Raw genomic sequence first — 19,537 nt, forward strand, 5'->3', positions numbered from 1 at the left:
TTGCTGATAGGATCTAGATAAGACGCAGGAAGAAATAAAGAAGCACCATGCCAACATCAGTGAGTTGAAGAAGAACTTTATGGAGTCCGTCCCAGAGCCTCGGCCGAGTGAGTGGGACAAACGTTTGTCCACCCACTCTCCTTTCCGAAGCCTCAACGTCAACGGGCAGATTCCCACAGGAGCGGATGGAGTGAGTACTTTGGCACAGGGTATTCCAAGGGGCAGCATTGCAGTGTGGGATTCAGCTCCCCTTAGCTTCTGCTTGTTTTCTGTTTTAATAGTTACTATTGACTTGTAACATGTAGAGTGTATCTGAGAGAATCAAAGCATTAGTCATAGTATCGTCAAAATGTGATCTTTTGGTAGAGAAGGGTGTAAGGATTCCTTAACTGGTATTGATGTTGCTTTTCCTAGTGTTGCTGTCAGTGTGATGCTAGAGAGAGCACGTCCCATGGCTGATTTGGGGACTGGCTCATTCCTGGATCTCCCCAAAATGTGGAAAAATCCCTGACAAATCCAAAATCCTAAATTACTACTGAATTATTACTTCAGAGATAATATTACAGATAACTGAGTGGAGAAACACTGGGATGGGATGATTTTTTTTTTCCAAAACCACTTTATTCTCTAGTTAATCTGGTATGTTGTTGGGTTTAGACTTGCATTAGGAACTACAGGTGCTGATCTGCTGTGGCAGCTTCGAGAAGACTCCTTGGGTGGCCACAGCAAGGCTGTTCAAACATGATGGGAATCTCCCTTCTTCCAGGAACTGTGTGTTAGTAACCACATACATTCACAGTTTCTCTGCTAATTTCCTTAAAAAGGTAATGTTTCAAGGAAAGACCAGTTACCAACTGTTTTCTTCTGGGTTAAAAGACACCTGTGTGTCATACTGATAGTAACTGCTTCAGATTTGGAGCATGTGAGTAAACTGTAGTTAGTGCCTGTGGTAATCATTTAAGTAGTAAATGCAATTTTTTATTGCAACAGAAAAATTGCATCCTGACTGCAAGTAGTGGCAATTGAAGACTCTCCTGGTTGAAAGCCCAGTTTTTCCCCTTCCTTCCCGCAGCCCTGCAGATGAACTAGTATTTCATCTTCAAACAAGGCAGATACTTATTAATCAGGGAAGAATCTTGCAGTGGATGGAGGGTTATTGTAACATGTACAAGGGGTTTAACACCTTTAACACCCAAGTTTACTATGGGTTCCTCAAAGCTTGGAGTAAAGCCAGGACTTTTTTTTATTTGCTAGAAAAATGAGATCCCTAAGATGAACTTAATCAGGGTTGGTTGTTACAGAATCTCAGAACAGTTTGGATTGGAAGGGAACTTAAAACCCATCCAGTCCCACCCCTGCTGTGGGCACAGCAACCTTCCACTGTTCCCAGGTTCCTCCAAGCCCCATCCAGCCTGGCCTTGGACAATGCCAGGGATCCAGGGACAGCCACAGCTTTTGTGGGCAGCCTGTCACTGGGATTACCCTGTTTAACAAATGGATAGATATTGCCCTCTGTGGCTGAGTCTCAGTGTAGATTCCCTAGAAATATGGGCAGCTGACCTCTGCTCACAGTGTCCATTGGGTTTTTGGGTGTGGGTGGGACAGAACAGAGACTCTCCAGCTCCACAACTGCAGTTCAAGAATGTTATTCTTGGTTTTTGTAAAGAATGCCCTGCAATTTCTTGCAAGACCACACTGAGACTTCGGAGGGCTGCTGGTCACCATAAATGGATGGTGTGGGCTTGTCCCACCTAAGGCTGTAGTAGGTCTACAGCACTGCAGAACTGGTGTCAGCCCTAGATTTGCATTTCTGGAAGTTCCTTCTTAATGTGGTCCTCTTTGAAGTGATCTTGCTCTGAGGTGGCTGTGTCCTGCTATGAACTTCCAGAAATGCATCTTCCTCGGGCACTGACCGGAAGAAGGTTTTCCCTCACCTGCATGTGTTGAAGGTTCATAAATCAGATGGTAACTAAGGATAGTAAATCATGGTGCAAAGCCATTGCTCCTGTTCATGATGGTACCTTCACCCTGCCTTAGTGGTCAAAGGGTTTTTTGCTGCGGCCACTTTTCTGCTGTTCCTCTGTTTTATTGTGAGACAACTGAACCTTAACACGCTTTGTGTGTCCAGGTCAAGAAAGTCACTGTCCCATCTTCTGAGAGACAGGTTGGTGGGCTTGAGGTAAAGCTGCTGCTCTGATCTGTGCTTCTGAACCAGACTTGCTATTGCAATGGCACCAAGCAAAACTCAACAGCAGCTGCTGGATAACATTTTTTCTTTTGGCTACATGAAGTAGTTTCATACTCACACCCAGAGGAATTTGGCACTGCTGCAGCTTTTGCAGCTTTCAATTTTTGCTTATTTGGTGCATGGCTGGTTTGAAAAAGCTGCATGATCAATATAACCGTGTATTCAGAGACAAAAGCAATTCTGAAAATTTAACTGTTCCCTGTTCTTTTTATGTTGTCTTTCTTCCCCCCTCCTTTTTCTTTTTTTTTTTTTTTTTTTTTTTTGGTTGTTGTTGTTGATTTTCTTACTTTGGTTGTTATTGTTTTAATGATCATGTTACTCTTGCATTTTATATTTTCTTTTGCTGCCCAGTCTCCCAGCTACTTTCTCCCAAATTCTCACCACTTAGGGGTGTGCAAAGAACCAGTCCCAAAATACCGCACTGACCAGCGGAGGTTGGCTCAGCTGAGGGAGCTTAGAGCCAAGTTTTTCCTCTCCTAAGTACACTTGAGTTTGACCAGGGCTAGCAAACTGAAGGGACACAGAGCTACTGAACAGCAGCATTCCCAGAGTCTTTCATTTCTTCAGCAGAAGTGCTGAAGCCCTTTCATGGTCCTGTGTGTTGATTTACTCATTCTGGGATTTTATCATTCTTCAGACTCCAGAAACAAAAATGCTAAAACGTGGAGCAAAATTACAGGAGTTTGCACTGCTCCTAATGCCACCCTGCTTGTTCTGTGGGATTTCTAAGATTTACAGTTTTTCACTTGTTCAATAGAATTTTCAAACCAATTGAAATTTTGATACTCTGGTCAGAACTTTGGAAAAACATTTTGTATCTGCTCTGCAGTCTGGCTGTTCCATGGGAGTTTCCAGATGCTGGGTTTTAAGGGCACTGTAGATTAGGAAGCTGACAGAGACCACATTTTGTACTGCACCATTCCTGTTTCAAATGCCTCAAGCTTTTTTCTCACCATTCCAATTCCACAACACCCTGGAAGATTTTGTGCATCCACTTTTCTGGGAGGGCAGGCACCAAACACCCATGATCCTGATGCAGATGTTGATGAGAACTGCAGAGAGAACATGGTTGTGTAGCTCCAGGGCTGGTGTGACCCAGGCCACCAGCAGCTTTCCTCCCCAGGGCAGTTTACTTTATGTTGAGAAGAGTTGCCCTAACGCTTTGCACATCTCCAAGTGTCATTTTGGGCACTTTCCATCTGTCATTTTTGTTCATCTCTCTCTGTCTTTCTTGATCTTCTACCATGAAAGCAGACGCAGGAACGGCCTCTGTTAGTACAGGATGAAGACAAACTAAAAAAGCAGGAGATACCTACTGAGACAGCCTTTCCCCGGCCAGCAAGTGAAGCAACTCTTCCAAAGGTTTCTATTGCAATCCCTGAAGAGCAGAAATCCCTCAAAAAGTGTCACCTGTACTCTAGCCTTTTTCCTTCTCCACGCATTCCCTTTGTGATGTCCTTTCTCCTGCTCATAGCACTGACTGTTTGGTGGCTACTCTTTCTCTGAGTGGCAGCCAGGTCACGTTGAAACCTCAAGACCAAAGCTCCTGAATTTCTTGGCTGTTGTCTCTGCTGCATCTACCTTGTCCTGGTCTTTGATCTCCATAGCTCGCTGTCCCAGGGAGGGACACCCCATGACTGTTGTGTTAATCCTGCTCTTTGTCCTTGTGTGGCTGTGATGGCACCTGGTAGGAGTGGTCGTGGATTTCCAGATCCATTCTGAAGTTTCCTGTGGTACAGAAGCAAATTCTTTGAACTGTGTTCCCAACTGCTGAGGAAGGGCAGATGGAGGGAGGAAATCATGGGAGGAGAGTCTGGCTTCCCAAGACCCTGAAAAAACTTCCCATAGGAATTGCTGGAGAGTTGCTTTTAAGCTTGTTGTTTTAAATGTAAGATATTCACAATCTGGAGAACATTTGACACCGATGTAAAAGAGGCTTTACAGGAATCTTCTGAATCACAGAATCCTGGAATGGTTTGGGGTTGGAAGGGCCCATAAAGATCATCTCGTTCCACCCTCTGCGATGGGCAGGGAACCTTCCCCTGGACCAGGTTGTTGCAATCCCATCCATCCTGGCCTTGGACACTCCCAGGCATGGGAATCCACAGCCTCTGTGGGCAACAAGAGGTTGACTCTCTAGAAAGAACATTGGAATCTAATCCATAACCACTCAGTTTCTAGGAAACTCAGATTGGCGTTTAAATAAAAAGTGCTGATTCTCACTGCTGCACTTAATAATAACTTAGGGACAGGGTCATCTTTTCACCTTTGACAAAGTATCCCAGCTTCCCTCTCCAACCCTATTCTCACATCCAAGAAAATACATAGTGTTATAGGAGAAAACCCATTGCAAGGAGATATTTATTATAAAAACGGATTAATAATTTTTTTTAACCTGATGATCTTGGTGCACTTGGGATGTGTTTAATTTGTGTGGAACTAACGCATGTTTGCTCAGGTAATAGGGATGGAGTTACCTGCTGTTTGAGCATTCCCTATGTTGGCATGTTGGCTTGGTCACATCAGGACACACTTCTAATGTTAAACCCCTCGATTGTTTATGATTTCTTTAACCAAACTGTTGCATGTTGGTCATTGTTTATTGCCCACAGAGTAAGTGTCTGGACGATGCTCCCATTTAGCCAAGTTATCCTGGCTGAGCTGTGTAGGCTCCAGCCCAGTTGGACTGAGCAGAGCTGGTTCATAAGCTGGAGGGAAGGTGGGACTTTGTGTCTAATAGGGTTTTTTTTTCTGTAAATAGTAACAACAGGAATGAGCTGAGCTACCTATTTCTCCTTTCAGCACTAATCTGTGTTCTCCCCTGTCCGCTGGAGGACTGGGCTGGACACAGTCACTCTGAGAACACCCCCCAGTGTCACCAGTGGTGGCAGCTGCTCCAGCAGCTTTGGAGAAGAGAGCAGGCCTTTATTACATGTACTAAAATCTGTGAATATATATAAATAGCTGTATTTATAACCCTTTCTAGATCTCTATCTGAGTGAACAGTGTTACTTAGGAAGCTAGCAGATAAGCTCGAAGGAATAAGGCAAATATGGCATGTGCTGTCTGATCTGAGGGTCTGTGGGGTATCATGGACCACTCAAGTCACCTCTTAGGCTCAATGTACAGGTTGAGGTTCTAAATGCTGTCTCAGAAACTTAGGTTGCTAGTGAAACCCTTTGTTTTAATCCCACAGGATCTTTCCAATTCCTCATGTAACCTGTTCTGATTAGTTCACCAGTTTGTGCCTTTAGGACTTTGTTTTGTGAGGATGCTGATTTTTCATTGGAAAATATTCTTCCCTTTTTAATACACTGCCTTTAATACACAGTCTTCCTCTTTTGGCACTAGGAAGTGTAGAAGTCTGATAATTGTTGTCCAGACATAGTCTGGTGTGAAGGAGGGTGTTGGCAGGCTGCGGCTCTGAATCCTTGGAGCATCCTTTGGAATGCACTTGGACTCCAGAAGATTTGGTGTGGAGTTCAGGAAAACAGAGGTGGGCCCTGGAGAGGAGAAGTGGGGGAGGATGCTGGGGTGCCATGTGCTGTGCGGAAAACGCAGAATGGAAGAAGTCAGGGGATACTTGTGGCTGGCATTCCCTGCCTGCATATCCTTTCCAAAATGTTAACAGTTGTGATGAAGAACAGGGATTGTTTGTTCTCCCCAGCCTGGCATGGAGAGGGAAGAAACAGGAATTGTTTGGATCTCTCTGTCAGTTTTCTGTCTGCATTTCCTGGAGGTTGAACTCACAGGTGGTTCCTTCCCAAAGCCATTGCTCGGGATTGCTGCTTGCGATGCTGCAGTGAGCACTGCTGAGTTTACTGCATTTCTGATCCAGTGACAAGAACTTGGGAGCCACGCTGGTGGCTTTGGCAAAGCCATGGTTTCTGTAGCTCTGTCACCCATTGACAAAGGACCTGAAATCTTCCAGAGCAGCCTTAGACCAGAGTGCTCAGGGTGTCTCATCCCAGCAGGATAAGAGATGGGCTCTTTCACCTCTACTCAATTCTGTAACTCTTTAATTCAAATGGTCTCTCTCTTTTTTAATCTTGAGATAAGGCTGGTTGTCATCAGCAAAAAACCTTGGAACCTTTACACTCTGACAACGCTCAGGAACATTTTTTGGGATTTATGTACCAGTTGTCACTGCAGAGTATAAAGAAATTGAAAAATGCTTTCTATTTCTCTGGCAGTTTAGGGGTCAGTTATCCATATTCATCCAAGTAGATATGATCCATCCTGACAGAGGAAACGTGTAATGTACCAGGAACAGAAACCTCATCTGTCCAACGCCCCAGGGGTGTGCCTGCTGGGCTACAGCCCTTTTCCCAGTCGTTCCTTTTGGTTTTTTCCCTGTTTGCTTGTAATGCAAAGGGAGTGACAATCCATGGCAATCCACATAAGGTCTCATTCCCACACATTCTGTATCCCATTTGTGCACATTCCGTATCTTTTACACCTTGGTAGTGTGGTTTCCCCCTTTTCCCGTGATGTCAGTGCAGGTTGCAGCACTGAGAGGAGGATTTTGTGAGTCCTGCTGTCATTGCTGTGCACAGGGAGAGCTGATTGGCTCTAGTGCTGTTTAAGGGCTGAGATCTCAGGGGATCTGTAAAGGAACCAATACATGTACTTTGCTCCTATTTTCCTCAGGAATAAACTTGCTGGGAACACCAGCAGCTCCTGGCTGCCTGCCCTGACACCAGCACCCATTGACACAGGGATTCACACACCATGTTCAGCCTAGCTGGTGCAGTGCCAGGCTGTGAGTGATGGAAAGCTGAGTTATCCCTCCTGCAGGGAAGCTGGAAATGTCTGCAGCATGTAACCTCATCCAGGTTGGCGTGAAAAATCCTGGTTTTTCAATGTGACCTGCTGCAGTAAATGTTTGGTGACTGGCATGCTGGTGACATAGGCAGGATAAGTCTGCCAGCAGTTTTGCACAATGTTTTGTGGTGTGGTCACTCAGCTCTTTGATTCTCATGTGTAGGATCCCACTGGGATCTGTTGAGGCTTCAGTGGTATTGTCCATCACAATATTGACGGTTGGCTCCACACTCACTTCCTGAATCTCCTTGCCTGGATTCCAGCTGTTCTGAACACCACCTAAAACACACAGGAGTTTCTTGTGTTTTCTTGCTTTAGGAAAAGGTGGACATCATTATTTTGAAACAGCAAATGTGCTACAGCCAATAGCTTGGAACTCAGATTCAGCTCCAAGTCTGTGATGATACTTGAGGTCTTCATTGCAGTAAAACAACATCCCTTTTTCAACTGCTAAAAAGGAGCAGATAAATGAGGGTGTTGGCTGCATCTTCTTCCATGTCCTGCCTCACTCGGGGAGTGATAGAAGGTGAGTTGAGGATTCTCCATGGGCAGCTCAGTCAGGGCAGTGTTCAGCCAAAACTAGCTCCTCTTGTGGTTTGTCCAGTAACTAGTGAAGACCCTAAAGAGCTGGTGTTCCATATCTCCCTCCTATCCTGAAATAATCAGGAGAGGTGGATTTCCTCAGTACCAAGGGTAGTAATTTGTGTTTGGAGGAATGAGGCTTGCCTGTACCACCGGCTCCTGGGAAGGTTATCATAGAATCATGAAATACTCTTTGAGTTGGAAGAGATCCACAAGGATCATCAAGTCCAGATCCCAATGGTTATGGGCAAAGTCTTCAACTTCACATCAGTGTCAGTAATTTGTCTCTCCAAGAATTGTTCCACTGGTTTATTGGGTTTTCTTTTTTCCTTGTCATGAGTTGATGGTACCTTTTCTGACCTCCAGGATGAGGGAGGAAGCTTTCTAGATAAATTCAAAAAAGGATTCATGCAGAAACTCCTTGGTCTGTACTTATTAGTGGGTGACACTGGAGAACCTGACAGAGGTGGCTCTTCTTGTGTTTCTGTTTGCGTCTGTTGTGGTTTGTGGGGCTGGAGGGAAGGACCGGCCTTGGTTTTGGGCCTCTTTGGGATCTTTTAGCAGTGGTAGACAGTACTGTTGGATCAATCTGTGGGGACTAGAAACACTTTCTTTTTTACCTAAAATGATCTCTTTTGGAACACTTTTTTGGTTTTGTATTTTTTCTCAGATTTTTCTTTGTAAATATGTACATTTATCCATTAATAAATGTTATTGCAAATCAGATCTTTCTTTCCACTGCTTATTAACCAAAAAAAGCTATATATGACCTGTGTTAATGACTTCCTTGGACTAACCCTCGATATTCCTTTCTCAAAGCAGGAGCCATCCTGAGTCATTGCTGATGGCATTCACGGTGTAGGGTCTGCTGCACACTCTTGGGTTGGGTGCTCCTGGGGAGAGGGACTACACAAGGCTACAGCTCGAAGCTCTCAAACTGACCAGAATAATTCAGTTGAGGATTAAATCCAGCTTGGTTTAAGACAGGCTTTGTTTGCAGGAGTCCTCTACCAAATGCTTAATGTCACTCCAACACCTTCTTCCTCTTCGCTTTGGAGACTATGTGGTAGGAAAAATCAGTTGCAGAAAGTTGTTCCAAGAGCAGAAGTGAGGCAGTTCCTGCACAGCTCAGCTACAGAGGCCTCTGGGGAGGTTAACCTGGTGTGTTAATCTGGGGACAGAATTGCTCCTTTGGGGTTTTATAAGTGAAGAAACAACATAACCTCATGAACCACTCAGATCAGTGATACAACATGTGCTTTTGGTGGATTTTTTCTGGTTGAAGCACAGGTTGTGTTTTAAGGCTTTAAGTTTTAAATCCCAAATTTTGTGAGATTACAGGAAGGAAGATCTGGTTGCTCATAATGCTTGTTCCCAAGATGAGCCTGGAACCAAGGCAGAGCTGTAACTGCATTTATGGAATGAAGGAAGTGGAATGAGCGGCACAAAATTGATAGCATTTATAAACCCTGATTTTATCCCCTCTTTTCACCTGCTGCTGCTGTACTGAGGCAGCTCTTGCAATACCACTACTTTGTTCTCTGCAGAGGGACTGTCTCACAAAAGGGATTGAAAGGAGATCAGTGGGAATGGGCAGAGGAATCTTATTGCCCAACAACCTTATTTTGATAATTTGAAGTATTGATCTTGAAGTATTGATTCATGTTGCCAAGTCATTGATGCAATGACTGGAGGTGGTTGCTGTGTGTTGTGTAATATATTGGATCTTTTTTCATGACAGAATTTAGTCTTTCAAAGGTTTGGGCACACTGTGTTTTCCAGCATTGCTTTTAATTTTGGTCAAAATCTCTTTTATCCATCTGTTGTCTGAGTAGGCTGGTCAGGATGTTGTGATCAGATCAATGGCAGTGAAAAAAATGCATTGAAAACCACAAATTTATATAGATATAAATAATATCTATAAATCTATCTATATATCTATAAATATAAATAATAAATATAAAATATAATAATAAATATAAATCTATATATAGATTATAGTCCATGCTTTTCAATGCCAGGGTGTTTTGAACAGCTTCTAAACATTCTTCATTTTTACCTTAAGGCAAAGCAGTTCCATAAGGCAGTGGTGGGTACTGTAAAATAAGGATCTCTTGTTTTCTGCTTTGTAATACTTTTTACCCAAGTGCTTTGCCAGCTATGAGATTGAGCATCAGTTGATCTGGGAGCGCTCTCTGGTGAGTGTGGTTTGCTGCAAAGCAACATTATCTCCTTGTGCATCCCTAGATATTCACTCTGAGCCTGTGAGCTTCTGTGTATCCTTGTTTGGGGATAACCTAATAACAGCGTCACCGATTCTATTGCCATGCTGGGGAAGAACAGGACTGGGAAGTATTAATCAGCTAGGATGCCTAGCATTTCATGTGGTGGTTGTAGGGAGTTACTGTGTGCTATAACTTCATGGTTTTAGCAATTTTTATTAAATAGTAACTGGCAGTTGACATAATTTTAGCACTCCTTAAGTTTTCTGCAGGATAGTAGTCTGATTTGGGGTGGGAATAATGGAATGCTCAACAGAGAGAGGCAGCAGCATGAAAACAAAACATTCACTCTGACAGCACAGGGCAGCTGGGTCATACAAATAGATCCTGATCCAAAACAACAGCATCTTGAAAAAATGCAGGCAAACCAATTTATACAAAACCACTTTCTGAGAAAAATAAATCTTTTTGGCCACTGGTATCAAACATTAAATGAAGCCTGTTATTAATTTATCCCCAGTCTGAATTATTGTGTGTCACTTCATTGCAATGCTTCAGCTGTGTCTTCATGGGCACAAAGACTTGTATTTCAGGGGTGGTGCTTTAGTTGCATTCATGTCTGGGTCAGTTTGTTTCTTCTGGGGCATTGCATCCTGTCCTATATTTAATTTACTCTGTGTTTGACTGCTTCATGCTTGATTTAGGCCTCACTGCTTTGGGGCTGTGTCCCTGGAAATGAGAGTTGGCAGTCCAGGCACCTCTCAGGTTTCCTGGGTCTCAAGGTGAGCTTGGAACTCTGCAAATCTGAGCCTTAAACATAGGGATGCTTTGGCATTTGCAATTTAAAACAAATCTTGATAAGATCAGAATTTGTAACAGATGCTGAAATTCCTAAGGGGATGTTTTACGTAGATAACTTTATCTAGAAACAAATACCATCCCATTAGTTTATCTTCTTACAAGTAGAATAGGAAGGCAAGGCAAAAAAGTGCTTCTGATCAGTTGATCTTATCAGGATTTCATTCTGTCTTTCCAGCTTTCATGTTTGCTGCTGCACTTGGCTCTACTGGTGAACAGAATACGCACGGCACAGGCTCCATTCCAGCTCTCCCTTCCTTTATGCATCTGTCATATGAGATGCTTCCAAAGTGCAGATTATTTTATCTCTCTGTGAAAGGGAACTGGGAGGTTGTTTTGACTGTATACAGATTTTTGCCTCTTAAATACATCAGTGTTTGTGTAGCTGCTTAATCTTCTTTGTTTTATCTGTGATTCTTCTCTTGGCTGAGTAGTGTTCCAGCTCTTACATATAAGGACATTGCACTCCTAAGGCATGTTCCATTAAACCCCAGGAGATTACTTGTATCTTCTCAAGGTCCCATGAATAATTTGTAAGGTTTAGCATCTATAATTAAGGGAAGGTCAGGATATTGTCAGTATATAAATTCAAGTTTTAAACCAACAAAACATGGCTGTACACAGCTGATAATCCCATTCACGTTCTGTTTTGTGGAATATTGCAGTGTAGAGTCTTGTGTTAGGAAATGAGAGTGGGATCTGGATATGATACCATAGAATATCCTGAGTGGGGAGGGACCCACAGGGATCATGGATTCCAGCCCTAGGTCCTGCCCAGACCCCCCAACAATCCCCCCGTCCATCCCTGGAGCGCTGTCCAAACGCTCCTGGAGCTCTGGCAGCCTCGGGGCCGTGCCCATTCCCTGGGGAGCCTGGGCAGTGCCCAGCACCCTCTGGCTGAGGGAAGAACCTTTCCCTGCTCTCCAGCCTGAGCCTGCCCTGGCCCAGCTCCAGCCGTTCCCTGGTGCTGTCCCTGTCCCAGAGAGCAGAGATCAGAGCTGCCCCTTGGGAGGAGCTGCAAACTGCCTTGAGGTCTCCCTTTAAATATACCTTTGGAGAAACATGTGGAAGTAGGTTTGGATCAGAAATAACATTTTTCTGTGAGCAGAGTCTGACGTGACCATCTCAGTGCTGTTTGCTCTCCCTCCACTCCCATGAAATGCATTTTGCTAAGCAATATCCCAACAACTTAAGAGAAGCACAAGGGGCTTGAAATTCTAATACATAGAAATCTTAACAGCTAATCTGTCTGCAACATAAAGAAGCAGAGAACTGAAAAATACCCATGAGGAATGGGGGAAGAGTGATTTCTTGAAATTATACTAAAAAAAGCATCTATTTGTTCCTGCATAAAGCGGCTCCTGCTCTTATCCTGCCATTGAACTGTGCCATGAGATGAGGTCAGTCAAAGTGAAAGCCTCTGGGGTATAAAAAATGAATCATACCAAATAACCCACAGGCTTCAGGCCTCACATTTTAAGTGCAAATTACAGGTTTTTTGGTTGCCCAGGGAATCTTGTTATGAAGTGAGGCAACAGTTTCAATGAGTTAAAAGCAGAATCAGGAGATGGTTTTCAAGTAGTGGGTGGATTTTGTTGCCCATGGAAGTTTTGCATGTGCACAAGTCCCCACTTGATACACTGAAGTTATTCCAAACTGATCAAAAAGCACTGAGTGGTGTCTCTTCCTCTAGGTGCAGAGAGTTGTTTTCATATTAATTCCTTAAAATTTTGGGGAGTGGATTATTAATGTACCAGGAGGGCTGTGTCAGTAAATGCACTGGGTACAACACAGAGGTCTTCCAGTGTCCAGCCCCACTGTTGCATGTATTACTGGAGATGTGATATATGATAAGAACCTAACGTTTTGCCTTGATGCCTTCTGACCTCCTGCTCTCCTTAACTCCCTGCTCTTTCTCTCTCTCTCTCTCCCCCTGGCCTTTTTTGTGTATCCATTTCTTTTTAGAAGATGAGTGACTTACTCTCCCAAGAGGATGTGGCTGCAGTGGCAGAGTGGAGCAGTTTTAACACTGGCTTTGCGTGGGAGGGCTCAAAGCAGTCGGTAGATTTTTGTGAGACACCAGTGCCACCCACCTCACTGTCTTCTCCCAGCTGGCACTTTGGTGCTTCCTCCCTAAGCAGCGAGGAGGAGGAGCAGGAGGAGGCGGTTCCCAGCCGCTCCGCCAGCGAGGAGGACCTAACATGTGGAAAGGGGGTTTGTGTGGATGTGGAGAAGGACTCGGAGCTCTCCGAGCTGGAGCCCCACCCCAGCCCTGCCACACTTCTCCGGCAGCCCTGGGGAGGAGAGGAGGAGGAGGTGGCAGAGGATGGTGAAGACAGCCTTGCCTTTAGAAAGCCACATGGCGAGTGTCCCAACCCCGATGCTCCTAACGGGCTGCCGGAACTCATTCGCTGCTTCCAGGTAGTGAGCCCAGCTCCTGCACCCCATGCCCTGGCTACCTTTGGAGTGGGAGCCCAAACACTGCAGCAAGCAGACGCCACAGATCTGCAGAGGACTTGGGTTTGCTTGGCTTGGACTCGTGCTTGGAGCTAATGAGCTGCTGAATGTCCCGCAGTCAGTGCAATAAAGCCCTCTCAATTTATCTTTGAATTAAATATGAGCCACCGTCAGTTTGCCTTAAATGCAAGTCCCTCTCAATTTATCTTTGCATGAAATGCAATTGCTGCAGTGCAATGCCCTTTGCTCTTCTTGGATTGAAGCATTCTGTGGTGTTCCCACAGAAAGGCAATATTTAGGCTCAAAGACCATTTAATTTTAGCTCCTTAAGGATATTGTTGGTTCTGGCTGGACTGGCAGCTGACACACAGCACAGCAAATTTGAGGTGCTGTCCAGTGTGTGCATTTGTGGTCCCCACACAATCCCTCTTGTGGGAGGGATTTTTGCCTGCTCCGGTGTTGATGTTGCTTTTGATTCAATAGATGCCTGTTCCCTCCTAATGATCATGGTGACATCTGTCAGGGTTGGGTGTGGTGGCAGAAATTGAACCCTCTGGGAAAGCACTGGCTCTGAATTCTTTCTTCTTCTGGGTGACCATCAGGCGGCGGAACAACTTATTTCTCTGCACCCTTACTTTTCTTTCTGTTTTATCTGACATTGATTTAATAAAAGTTAAAGATCTGAGGAGGAGGATTTTTAATAACACAGTGTTGCTCTTGAGGTCAGGATAAAGCTGCTCAACTGTGATCAAGTCTTTGTGTGCCCGGGGTTGGCATTAATTCTGACACTGGTATCAGCAGATGAGGGTCATCTTCTCCTGGCAACTGGCAATGAGCTTCTGGTAATTAGAAAGTTAAGAATCAGTGGAGACAGTGTCTGTGGTGTTGTGACCCACCTGTTAAACCCTTAATGCCTGGTTTGGGCTGACCAGAGTCTTCAGTGTGGGGAGGGGCTGGAGGATTTTGCTGCCTGTCTAATCCTCATGCCTGATCTCTGCCCTTGGACCAGTGTGTCGTTCCAGAGACAAAAACCCAAAGATTTCCAGGCTGACCTTGGTTCCCACAGTGCTTTTATCAGATCAGTGTCAGAACACTTGCCAGCAGCCCAGTCAGGATGTGGAGATTGCAACTGGGTGTTTACAAGATGTTTTTAACCCTGTCTCACAGCCCCCACTAGTGAAAACACAGACTGTCACCATCTCTGACGTGTCCAGCGCCGTCAAAAGCGAAATTCCCACAAAAGAAGTCCCTATTGTCCACACGGAGACAAAGACCATCACCTATGAAGCTGCACAGGTAAGGTGTGTTCTGGTAACTTTCCTCGGGGCTTAATTAAACACAAGTAAATGTATTGTTTCCAAATCCTCAGGATGAAACAGCAGCACCTGCCTGTCTCTGCATGTCTGAGTGCAGCAAGGCATTAAGTGATGCAGTGGACAATATTTCCAGCTGCATCTGGTATTTTTAGAGGAGCAATGGTTTTGCTGTCCCTGAAGAGTAATTATTTTTTCAAGATGTGCTCGCAAACAGAATTTATCTTCAGCCACTGGTGGCTTCAGGATGTGGATCTCTCTGTACAAAGTTAACCTCAGTTGGCCTTTTTTCTGCAATAGATGCCTTGTCTTGTTTTCCCAGCTCCCCCAGAGAGTCTGTTTATGCCTCTTCAGAACTTGTTTTATAAATTACTTGGTCATCCTTAGGTTTCAAGACTGAAAGGGTTGTTAAACACCGAATGTTTTGTATAAAATGCAACCTGTATAAAATGTGGTGACTGGGAAATAAAAATCTTAGTGGAGCAATGTTACGAAGCAGAGGATATGCAGGTATGGATTCACGGCTGAGGTTAAAATTAATCCTCAGTCTAAAACAGGTTTTAATCACACAATCACAGGATGGTTTGTGATGGAAGGAACCTTAGGGTTCACCCAGTTCTAGCCCCCTGCTGTGGGCAGGGACACCTTCTACAATCCCAGACCTCTCCAAGCCCCATCCAGCCTTGGACACTGCCAGGCAGGGATCCAGGGGCAGCCACAGCTTCTCTGTGCAACCTGTGCCAGGGTCTTCCCACCATGACAGGGAACAATTCCTTCTCAATATCCCACCTATTCCTGCCTTCTAGCAGTGGGAAGACATTTCCTGTGTCTTGGCCCCAGTCCCTCTCCAGATCTCCTGGAGCCCCTTTATGCCCTGAAAGGGCTCTGAGGTCTCCCAGAGCCTTCTCCAGGTTGAGCACCCCCATCCCTCCCACCCTTTCTTTATGTATTTGAGATTTTGGAGCCTGTGTCAGCTTGGCTTTGCCATCACTGTGGATGTCAGCAGCAGCACCTGCTCTGCTGTGCAGTGAAGTGACAGTAGGATGTTGTTGCAGGAATCTCATGATTCATAAGGAATGCTGTGGCTGCTTAGCATCCTCCCAACTGCAGCATCAGAGAGATCATTCAGACAACGGTGGTGAACACTGCCCTGGCTTTCAGCAAGTGTGTAGATGTATAGAGGAGTTTTACCTAGTAAATGGGAAGGAAAAGTGATCTTCAGGGCAGCCATGTGTGCACAGGGTGTGATGTGCTGTGAGATCTTTTCCAGACTGTGGAAAGTGGTCCCACCTTGTGGTAATTGCAGATATTGTCCCAGTGCTGAGCGAGGACACTGCCCAGTGGGGGCATGGACAGTACAGCCAGGATGAGCTGACCAGGATGACTTAGTTTGGGATTTTTGGCAGACCTTGAGTGGTCAAGTCAGACAGGATGAAATCCAAGAACCAGCTCTGAAAGTTATTCCTATTTCAGCAAATGTCTGGATGTTCTTTGTTTCTGCAGAGCATAAAGTGAGGGATGTGCAAGGGGTTGTCAGGAGACAGGAAGGGTGACAAGTACCTTCTGAATCAGATTGTGCTCTTGGCTTTGTTGATCTCCATGGATGCAGGCAGGTGGAATTTGGGATCGGTGTCTGTGTTGGTCTCCTGTCATGGTTCAGGCGTGGATGGTATGACCGGCACTGTGGGGCCAGCAGCATACTCAGATTTGGGAACATCCCAGCCCTCTCAGTCTGCAGGGTGTCACAGGTCCTCCCTGAAGGAGATGTGCTTTTCCAGCCTTAAAGCACAGGGACTTTGGGCTTTCAGAGACCAGTTCTTGTGCACCTGGGCACAGGTCGACTTGTGTCTTGTGGTCCACAATGGAGCTGCTGTCCTCAGAGTATCCTCTGTCTGGCTCCGGTGATGTGGAGCCCCTGCTTCTGTCCCCACTGCCCAGGGACTGATGGCCTGTTCTTGTATCCCACAGACAGATGGTGGCAATGGGGATTTAGACCCTGGCATTCTGCTGACTGCCCAGACCATAACTTCAGAAACCACCAGCAGCACTACCACCACCCAGATCACCAAGGTAACACCAGGGAGCACCACTGATTCAAACAACAGCCTGATGGAGAGATGGGCAGAGATGAATGAGAGGGAGAAAAAGTCTTTGGAAGGTCCTTTCAAATACATGATTAGTACCTGGAGCAAAGCATGGGGGGGTTCAGTTTTGCTTGTGTTAAATCTGTGGATTACGCATTAATTGCAGCACAGTCTGGACACCAACTCTGGCTGTCCTGTGGGACAGCAGGAAGAGCTGTACTCTGAGGAAAAGCTCTTCCCTGGTTCAGCTTTAAAAAATAACTCTTTGACAGCTTTTCCTTGAGCAGCAGCAGTTTCCCCTGTGACTCTAATGCTGGGTACAACGGCACTAGTTGGTGACGCTCTTTTTGGGTGCCATTTTTAGACAGGCAGCCCCAGTGAGCTCAAACTCCTCTGTACTTCTATACTAACAGCAGCTTTTCCTTCTGTTCTAGACTGTGAAAGGTGGCATTTCAGAGACACGGATTGAGAAGAGGATTGTCATCACAGGAGATGCAGATGTAGACCATGACCAGGTAGGAATGTGGATATGATCCAAAAGAGTTTCCCAGAGCTGGCAAAAATCAGTCAGGCTGCCTGTTCAAAGACAGTGTTACCAAAAAATGACCCGGGGAAGTTTTAGTGGGGTAGAGATAAAACTTAATATTTTTATAAGTTGTGGTTGCTCTATCCCTGTAAATGTTCTAGGCCAGGTTGGACAGGACTTAAAGCAACCTGTTCTGGTGGCAGGTGTCCCTGCCCATGGCAGGAGGTGGAATGGGATGAGGTTTTTAAGTCTGTTTCCAACCAAGCTATTCCATGATTCTGTATCAGTAATAAATTCCTTTTTGACATTATGCAGCTGAGCCAGGAAAGCTGAATTCTATTCTGAAACTGATGTTGGCAGCAAAGTTTTGATTCCAGAATTGTTTTGGACAGTTATAGACTTTTTTAAAAAATCCATAAAAATGTGAAATAAAAGTTTTCCTTGACATTTGACTGATCTGCATTCATTTTCCCATAACTTTGAAGCACTATTGCTACTCTAGTGCCAGAAGTCATTTCAGAGCACTCAGCATCTGTGTTACATCTCTTTATATGAAACCTTTCTCATGACTCAGCCTCATTGGCCTCTTGCATGTGTTGGAAGTGATGATTTTGTCATCAGAGAATCATACTTGGAATTTAAATTTAGTCACAAGTATCGTGGGGGTGGAAAATACTCTTATGACAAGATCTAGTTTATTAACTCCAACAGAAAATGTCTTAGATGTCTGAAATGTGCCTATCACACTTGCTTGAAGAATAAGCAGGTTATGCTTAATTGCTCCAATCCATCTTCTACCATGGGGCATGGAGAGATGGGGGGTATTCTTCAAATCATGCTTTTCCTTTCAGAGATAAAGTAATAGCACCAAAAGTCACCAAAGTGTGTGGCTGAAGTCCTGGGGGCAGTGTTAGGCACCACAGTTTAAGACGTAAAACAATTTCAGAGATTCCAAAGGAGGCTGTGGACACGGTGAAGGATCAGGAGGGGCCATACGGGGGTGGCTGAGGGCACTCGGTGTGTTCAGCTAGAGCAGAGGACACTGAGGGCAGAGCTCAGCAGTGGCCGCAGCTCCTCCTGTGGGGGAGCTCCAGTCTCTGCTCCCTGTGATAGAGGAGGTTTAGGCTGGAGATGAGGGAAAGGTTCTTCCTTCAGCCGGAGGGTGCTGGGTGCTGGGCACTGCCCAGGCTCCCCAGGGAATGGGCACGGCCGCGAGGCTGCCAGAGCTCCAGGAGCGTTTGGACAGCGCTCCAGGGATGGACAGGGGGGATTGTTGGGGGGTCTGGGCAGGGACAGGGGCTGGACTGGACTGGAGGGTCCCTCCCAATTTGGAATCTTCCATAATTCTATCAAGTGCTTCCACTTTTCTTTTTTACACACTGGAGTTACTTGTGCCCTTGGGGATGGTGGGTGCTGTGCTCTGACACACTCGGACATGCTCTAACCCCCTGTTCTCCCATGCTGTCCCGCAGGTTCTGGCACAGGCAATCAAGGCTGCCAAGGAGCAGCACCCAGACATGTCGGTGACCAAAGTGGTTGTGCACCAGGAGACAGAGATCGCAGAGGAATAGCCAGGCTGTGTGAGTAGAGAGACCACCTCGGTTGGGAGTAGGGATTGACTGATCTCTGTGCACAGGAGATTTGGGTAAATAGGGTCAGACTTGAAGTAAGATGATCGTTGTTCTCTGCCGAGTCCTGCTCAGGCTGTTGCTGTTAGATCCATGGAGGCTGATGAGGCAGTCACAGACAGATTAATCCTGTGGAAATGAGCCCAAATGGGTTAAAAGCTACACAGCTCCTTTCATGAGGCCACTTTGCCTTCCCAAATATCCGTGATGTACTGGGAGCACACGGAATAGCTGTAAATACAACGTACAGCTGTAGGTGCCCTGCCCAGGTCAGTGCACAGTAACCCCCGAACTGGACCTCAGGCTTGCCTGGAAATCCCATTTTCTGCATTTTTAATGAGTTTGGGAAGAAGCTGCTAAAGAAATCCAGGAGCTCTGTCTGTGCCTCAATGCTTTAAAGCCCATCCTGTCCCATGCCACTTATCACAGAATCCTGGAATGGTTTGGGTTGGATGGGACCATAAGGCTCATCCAATCCAACCCCTGCCATGGGCAGAGACACCTTCCATTGACCCAGGTTGCTCCAAGCCCTGTCCAACCAGGCCTTGGACACTTCCAGGGATCCAGGGGCAGCCACAGCTCCTCTGAGCACCCTGTGCCCAGGTCTCACCACCCTCAGAGGGAACAATTCTTACCCAATATCCCATCTAACCCTGCCCTTCTCCAGCAGCTCCAGGCCCTTGTGCAAAGTCCCTTTCTAGCTCTCCTGGAGCCTCTTTAGGCACTTCTCACCTGCCATTGGTGGTAACTTCCCTGAATTCAGTTCCCATCCACTTCAGGGAGGCAGATTGCTGT

General features: G+C 45.6%; 1 protein-coding gene across 38 annotated transcripts in view; it reads left to right on the forward strand.

Annotated features, from left to right (window-relative positions):
- Nucleotides 1-19,537, forward strand: part of EPB41 (erythrocyte membrane protein band 4.1) — a 94,541-nt gene that overhangs the window by 71,431 nt on the left and 3,573 nt on the right. For 18 of the 38 annotated variants that reach the window (XM_062509162.1, XM_062509161.1, XM_062509153.1 and 15 more), the window contains 8 exons: nt 11-190; nt 2,129-2,179; nt 3,500-3,610; nt 12,700-13,155; nt 14,359-14,487; nt 16,473-16,574; nt 17,023-17,103; nt 18,587-18,694. In XM_062509162.1, coding sequence (XP_062365146.1) covers nt 11-190; nt 2,129-2,179; nt 3,500-3,610; nt 12,700-13,155; nt 14,359-14,487; nt 16,473-16,574; nt 17,023-17,103; nt 18,587-18,685 — 1,209 coding nt within the window. In that variant the 3' untranslated portion in view covers nt 18,686-18,694. The other 20 variants (XM_062509158.1, XM_062509159.1, XM_062509163.1 and 17 more) reach the window with 9 other exon arrangements.

The sequence above is a fragment of the Cinclus cinclus genome, chromosome 26, assembly GCF_963662255.1.
Source record: "Cinclus cinclus chromosome 26, bCinCin1.1, whole genome shotgun sequence".
Classification (NCBI taxonomy): domain Eukaryota; kingdom Metazoa; phylum Chordata; class Aves; order Passeriformes; family Cinclidae; genus Cinclus; species Cinclus cinclus.